The sequence below is a fragment of the Gavia stellata genome, chromosome 10 (assembly GCF_030936135.1).
Source record: "Gavia stellata isolate bGavSte3 chromosome 10, bGavSte3.hap2, whole genome shotgun sequence".
In the NCBI taxonomy this organism is placed as follows: Eukaryota; Metazoa; Chordata; class Aves; order Gaviiformes; family Gaviidae; genus Gavia; species Gavia stellata.
The window spans coordinates 32,092,138-32,099,188 of NC_082603.1; the positions used below are offsets into that span (position 1 = coordinate 32,092,138).

General features: G+C 51.2%; 1 protein-coding gene across 1 annotated transcript; it reads right to left on the reverse strand.

Annotated features, from left to right (window-relative positions):
• Window positions 1–228: 228 nt before the first annotated feature.
• On the reverse strand, window positions 229–1,863 carry JUN (Jun proto-oncogene, AP-1 transcription factor subunit). Its single transcript, XM_009813739.2, has one exon. The coding sequence runs from the start codon at window positions 1,774–1,776 to the stop codon at window positions 832–834; it is 945 nt and encodes a 314-aa protein (XP_009812041.2). The 5' UTR covers window positions 1,777–1,863; the 3' UTR covers window positions 229–831.
• Between the last annotated feature and the right edge of the window lie 5,188 nt (window positions 1,864–7,051).

Below are 7,051 nucleotides of genomic sequence, written 5' to 3' on the forward strand. Positions count from 1 at the left end.
GTTTAGTGATCAGCTCTAGTTTCTCCCTCTCCTCGGCACACGTTCCCCATGACATGCCTGTAGTTACAGAGTAAGTTTAACATAATCCCTACCCTTTAGAGTTCAGCATAAAGGGCATTTTCCCAACTCAGGTACTAGCAAAAAAAAGTGTGAGGGGGAAATGCATTTTAATTATTTTATTTTTCTTAAATATAATAGAACCTTCTAGAATTCTTCCAGAAACAGAAACATTAAAAAATTATACTTTATTACAAATGGTAAACTCAGAGTGCTAAAAAAAAAAGCCTCTTATTTACAAACAATACTGGGCAGTGCCCAAATAAACAACATAAAAATAACTTACAAAGTCATGAAGTAGTTTATTGACATTAATCAACTTTCATAAAATAAAATAAAAAAAGATATGTACATACACAATTTACTTGAAGGCAGGCAGAATAGTTCTTTTTTTGTTTATCAGCCTCCCACAAACCTCCCTCCCACTTTTTTTTTTTCTTAAGGAATACTACATAAAGCAATCTACAGTTTCTATTGCAGTTTAACCTTTAATACTGAATGATCATCGAATGTTAGGTCCATGCAGGTCTTGGTCAATGTTAAACGAAGATCTGACGTCTCATCTGAGCAGGAACAGCACTTCTCGGAGTGGTGCTGGCCGCCTCACTACTAACTCAAGCTGAAGGCTCGCCAGTCTTTCCAGACATGCACTTTGCAGAGCACAGGCAGGACTCAGCCTCTCAGCTTTTACCATTAGCTTTACGCATCTGCCACTTCTGGGTTTTTTGTTTTAGTTATACCACAATATCACAGTTCTCTTTTAAGACAGTCTCTTCAAAATGTTTGCAACTGCTGTGTTAGCATTAGCTGGCACCCGCTGTTGACATGGTTCATGACCTTCTGCTTAAGCTGTGCAACCTGTTCTCTGAGCATGTTGGCAGTGGATGCCAGCTCTGAGTTTTGGGCTTTCAAAGTTTTCACTTTTTCTTCCAACCTGGCAATCCTTTCCAACTTCCTTTTCCGGCATTTGGATGCCGCAATTCTGTTTCTCATGCGTTTTCTCTCGGCTTTGATTCTCTCCTGTGACTCCATGTCAATAGGGGACAGGGGAGGAGTCTCCCCTGGCATTTCAGGTACAGTCTGAGGCTCTTCTTTCAAAGCCTGAAGCCTGGGATGCTGCACGGGCATCTGGGGGTTTATGTGATGCTGAGGTGCATAGCCCATGTTGTTCGCATTGTAGTTAGGTGCGGAGTTGAGCGCGTTGGGGTTGAAGTTGCTGAGATTGGCGTACACCGGGGGCTCGCTGTGCAAATTCGTATTGAAACTACTGTTGCCGGCCATAGAGGACACAGGTGCCATGCCGCTGTTAACAGGTTGAGCAGCGGAGGTAACGCTGGGCATGGTGTTCTGGTTGTGCAGTTCCGCCAGGGCTCTCACAAAGCCTTCCGCGAACCCCTCTTGCTCGTCGGTAACATTTTTGGGGCAGAGGAACTGCGTCGGGGTCGGCGTGGTGGTGATTAACCCGTTGCTGGACTGGATGATGAGCCGCTCCAGTTCAGGCGAGGCCAGTTTGAGGAGTCCCACGTCGGGGGAGGTGAGGATGTCGGCGTTCTTGTTCCTCAGGTGCGGCTTCAGGTTGCTGGATGGGTCGGACAGGTTCAGCGTCATGTTCTGCTTCAGCACTTTGGCGTTATTATATCCATACCCGCCGCTCTCCGGCGGCACGAAGCTGGCGTTCAGGGCATCCTCGTAGAAAGTAGGCTCCATCTTTGCACTCATAGAACAGAGTCCGCGGAGTGGCGCCGGGAGCTGCGGCAGCGCGGAGAAGCTGCCCGGCCGCCGCTTGCGCCCCGCTCCGCGCGGCCACCCCAACCCTCCCGGCCGCGCAGGGAGGGGGGAAGGGGAAAGCAGAGCCTTACTTCTCGCCGGGGCGCGGAGGGTCCTCCCGGCGCGGGCCGGGCCCGCGGTCCCTGGCGCCGCCGCGCTGAGAGTCCGCCCGGCCTGGCGGGGCGGCGCGGGGCTTCGGCGGGGCGCCTCGCCGCCCTCCTCCTGCTGTTGCTGCCGCGGGGCCGGGACGCTGCTCCGCCGCCACAAGTTGCCGCGAGTACTTTCCCCGCCTTCCTGCGCGCTCTACGCCGGCTCCGCGCCGTGTACCGGCCGCGGCCGCGCTGTGCCTGCTCCGCTCGCCTCCACCCGGCGGCCGGAGTCGCGCTGCCGCCTGCCCGCCCGCCCCGCGCTCTGAGCCCGCTCCCGGCGTGGAGCCCTTCACTTATCAGCGACCGGGAGCCCGCTAAAAATAGCCCATGATGTCACCCCGCGGGCTCCCCATTGGCTGCCGCCGCCTCTCCCGGGGGAGGCGGGCCGCTGGCCCGGCCCGGTGCATATCAGCCGGTCGCCATGGCCACCCCGCCCCTAGAAGCTTCTCAGCGCCGGCGCGGGGCCTTGTGGGATGAGGTAATGCTGGCGGCCGCTCGGGGCATTGTGGGCTGACGTATTGTTTTTGAATATCTGGTTACCGCGTCCAGAGCGCGAGCGGGGTTGGCCGCCGGCGGCGCCTCCTTAACGGCCACGTACCAACCGCCCGCCGGCGGGGCGGGGGCGCCGCTCTGCCCCCTCGCGCCGCTGCGGCCGTCGTCCGCAACCCGTCGCCTCCCCCTGTTTGTTCCCGCGGCCGTTGGGGCGTTTCTCGGCCGGTCCTTGCGGCGGGCGGGAGGCGGGCCGCGCTCCGCCGGGCGCCGGCGGGCTGCGGCCCGCCGTCCTCCCCTGCCCCCCCGTCGCCGGTGGTACGGCCCTTCAGGTGGCGCTTCGGGGGAGGCCTCACGTGATTTCCCCTCCTCGCCGCGGTCCCGCCGCCCGTGCGGCTTCCAGGCAGGGCCGGGGGTGGTGCTCTGGCCGCGGCGGCCGCGCACGGGGCCAGGGCGGGCACCAACCGCCGCGGGGCGGCCCCCGCCCACGCGCCCGCGGCGCTCCCCGCCGAGGACGCGCCCGCCCCGCCGAGGGGCCCAGCGCTTCCCCTCCCCTCCCCGCCGGCCGGGCGTGCCTGCGGCTGGCGGCGGCCGAGGCCTCGCCCTCGCCCGCCTTCGGGCCGGGGCCGGCGGCTCTCGGGGGAGCCCCGCCGTGCGGGAAGGGCGTCCCGGCTCCCGGGGCGCCGCCGACTGTGCGGAGAGCGCTCGGCCGCTCTCCGGCGCGGCTGAGGGCCCCCGTGGGCCGCCCCCCCCCCCCGGCAGCCCGGCGGGAGCCGCGGGGCTGGGTGGTGCGGGTTTCGGCCGATACCGCCTGATGGCTGTGGGGGCGTACGCAGGGGCACGGCTTTGCCGTTGCAGTGACCGGCGGTGTCAATTCCCGGTCTCAGAAGCGTGCCAGGATAACGGGGGGGGAATAAAACCTGACAGGAAAAGCCTGGTTCCAGATGGGCTTCTCTAAACTCGTCCTCCAAGGGGAGGGGACAGCGACGGCCTAATTTTAGGAAGAGTGCCCTAGTATTACTGTGGAAGTACAGGTTAGTCGGGAGGGACAATAAAGGCTGCAGTTGAAGGATCCTCGTTGATGGGAAAAGTCTGTGCTGGCAGGTTCGCCTCAGAGCAACAGATGGGTGATCTCTGGTGCGCTGTGCTGCTCTGTGCTGAACGTGGCATGCATCGGTAGAGTACGTATCTCTGATAAAAGGGTGTGCCCTACTGCCTGGATTCATTTTTGTTACCTTCCCCCTCCTCACCTTGCCCCGCACACACCCTTCTCTCTGGGAGGTGTGAATTTGTGAATGCTGACAGGCAGCTACCTCTGGAATAAAGTGCAGCAGCTATTTAAAGACAGGCAGTGACAATACGGGGTAGGACAGGGACTGAAGGGGTGTACTGTTGTATCATGTTGCCAACAGTGCAACAAGTGCTCCTTACACTTGCAACACCAAGCTGTTATCTGCTGTTGTAGGGTGGTCCAGCTTTTTATGTCGGTGAAGAACTTGGTCTGTCAGGTTAAATCACTTTTTACGATACGTGAAGCTGACAAACTTACATCTAGGTTTGAAAATACACTTTCAAATTCTCCAGTGCTATTTTTTCCTAGATGTAATGACATAATTACTAGTTACAGTATAGGAAGCAACAATGAAGCAAACAGAAACACAAGCAGCTGTGAAAGAAAAGTGAAGGTCTAGCTCCCCTGTTTGAAGTTGTTAATTTTTTTTCTTCCCCGTTTCCCCCTCGTGTTCCCACCTGTCTCTGGCCACTATATTCATTTGACCACATGGTGGGCACTGGTGTTACTTTATATGCTAACTGGAATTATGCAAATAATACACAGACTTCTTTGTACATTTGTGCGAATAGTCCATGGCACGAAATACAAAGTTTTGGCTGGGAACGGGGGGCTCGCTGTATGCTGTCAGTACAGACGCAACCTTCGCGTAGGCAGCATCTGTCTGCGTTGCAGGTAGCTCAGACTACTCAACTGCTGCTGTAGCTTCAGTTGCAAACAGTTTTGCCAAACAGCAGTAAGTTACTGCATAGGCAAAAGAAAATCTCTGAAATTCATTAATGCAGTGAATGCTAGAAGCAGTTGTTGAACTCCTTTTTAATCTTTACATACAAGATAAACAGAGGCTGGTGACTGACTCTTCTGGCACATGAACCAAGGGGCATCAAATGCAACCGGCAGGTTCGGAACAAATGAGAGAAATGTCTTCACAGAATTGTAGTTAAATTGTGGGACTCCTTGGCAAGAGTGCTGTGCAGACTGCGGGATTTTAAAGTGATTAGATGAATTCACAGAAGAGAAATCGCTTAAGGACTATCGAATGCAGTGCATTTCTGGCTCTGGAAATCCCAAAGCTGCAAATGGCTTGTACTCGGGAGAGCATCCCGAGGCACAACTGCTGTGTGCATGCCCTGGTTTTGTGTGCCTCTCCAGGTCTCCACTCCTGGCTCCTGTCAGCGATAGGGTATCTAGTCGGACCTGATGCGGCGGTCCTTGCTGCGTTAAAACTCCCCTGAGATAGTCCATAAATGATCTGTCTCTGTTGTGTCAGCATGCGGTTTTGATGTTTATAAAGGGCTTGTCTATGCAAGGAAGAAATTCTGGAGAAATATAAGACATGAATTTTAAGTAGTTTGCTGTGTGGAAGTTTTTATTGTAAAATAAGAATTATTTTAAAATTAAGCTAAAAAGTTTTTTTTTTCTTTCTGTTACATAGGAAGCCGTGCAAATATTTTGCTTTAGTCAGTTTTTTGTATAGACAGATAATACTGGTTAAGTTTGTTCTGATTATTTGTTGACACATTTAATTTGTTATAGTTTTGTTGTTTTGTTTTATCTTTTGGGTTTTTTTCTGCATGTTTCTTTTGTCCTAGAAAGCCAAGTTCAGACTACAAGAAACATGGTCAGTGTAGCTTTAACAACTCTATTTAATACATGTTTGTATAACCTAAAAAACTGCCTTTATAGTCTGTCCAGTTCAGCCCCACTGATACCAATGGAAGAAGTTTTTCATTAGCTTCAGTGACTGTTGGATCAGGCTGGACATATTAATGTAAAGTCATTCAATTTCTTCTTTTTTTAATCCCCCACCCGTTTTAGTTTTCTACTTCCTTCCTTTTACAGAGGTGGAGTTTCAGGACTAGACATTCCAGTTTGCCAGAGACATGTTGCTACTGAGGCCTGTAGCTATGGGGGACACCCATCAGTCCACTCATTATGTTAATTGCTACTCACTTAGAGGTTATTTGGTCGAGGCTGGCAATAGACAGTCAAGCTGGTCATAAAGGCTGTGCATAGCAGGAGAACTCCGAAATCAAAGACAAATGCTCTTTGCTGCTCCAAGGGGATTTTCTACCTCATTCGGGACCGACTGGTGAGCGGGCGCTTACGGAGGTCTTGGCTTAGATTTCAGCCGAGTGCCCCAGGTTTGCCACCTGAGACTCGCTGGGTGCCGCAGATCAGAAGCAGATCAGTGATCCTTCGTGGCCATTAGCCAAGGAGCTGGGAATTTTGGTGACTATGCCCTGATTTATTAAACAGCTATTACTTTAGGGCTTTTTTTCCCCTTTCCTGATGTCCTTAAGTAAATAGTCCTTTAGTAGTATGAAAGAACACTTACCAACCCATTTATAAACCGTAGCCATTTACATGTCTCAATAAACTAACTTGTGGGGAGGGATTGGAAATGAGCTATATATCTCTGCTGCTGTGAGAGGCAGATGCTTTGAGCAGCAGTAATGCAGATTTTGATTTATAAAGTCCTCTAATCAATCAATACAAGATTGACTGAGGCAATCAGATAATCTGAATAATTAAATGGCTTTTCAGGGACAAATTAAAATTTCTTATACATACCACATCCGTCTAAATTATATTTGGTGTCCAGGAATAAATGGGTTTGTTGTTTTGTTTCACTCCTGTATCACAAATGCTTTTGGCTTATTTCTAGACCATTTGAAAAAAAAAAAAAAGAAAAAAGGATAAATCACAGTTTCTGCTCTTTTATATTGGAAACAGTGCTCACAGAAAGAAAATGCTTGTTTCCATACAGTTTTTTTTTTCTTTAAACTTTGCTGTATTATACCATCTTGCTTTTTCCCCACATCAGAGATGTTTCCACAATATTTTTATTATATAGAGAATTATTTTTATTATATAGGGATTTTTTATTTTTTTTTTTTACTCCCTTCATGCTTGAAGTGAATAAGAGTGCAAATTCCTGGATCTTCTCATACTGCTTTTCACTTGCTACTATAGAGCAGGTTTCCCCAACTGGGGGAGGCAAGAGTTTGAAGAGTCAGAAGCAGCAAATATTTTTCTTTTATTTACTACGTCAGAGTATAGTAAAAGAAGCTGGGAGTGAAAGGGCACAAGGCACAGAGTTCCCCTAGGCTAAGTGGAAGTAAAATAATTCACAGGTGCTCCCGCTCTCAATTCCTCCCCGGTTCCTCAAGGTGTGTTTTTGTCATCGGTTCAAGTCCACCTAAGTCTGCAGCGCAGCAGAGGTGTGGCAAAGAGGTGCCACCGCATCCACTCCCAGCTTCCGTGGCCTCGCCTTTCACTCTTTGCCCCCAGTAGG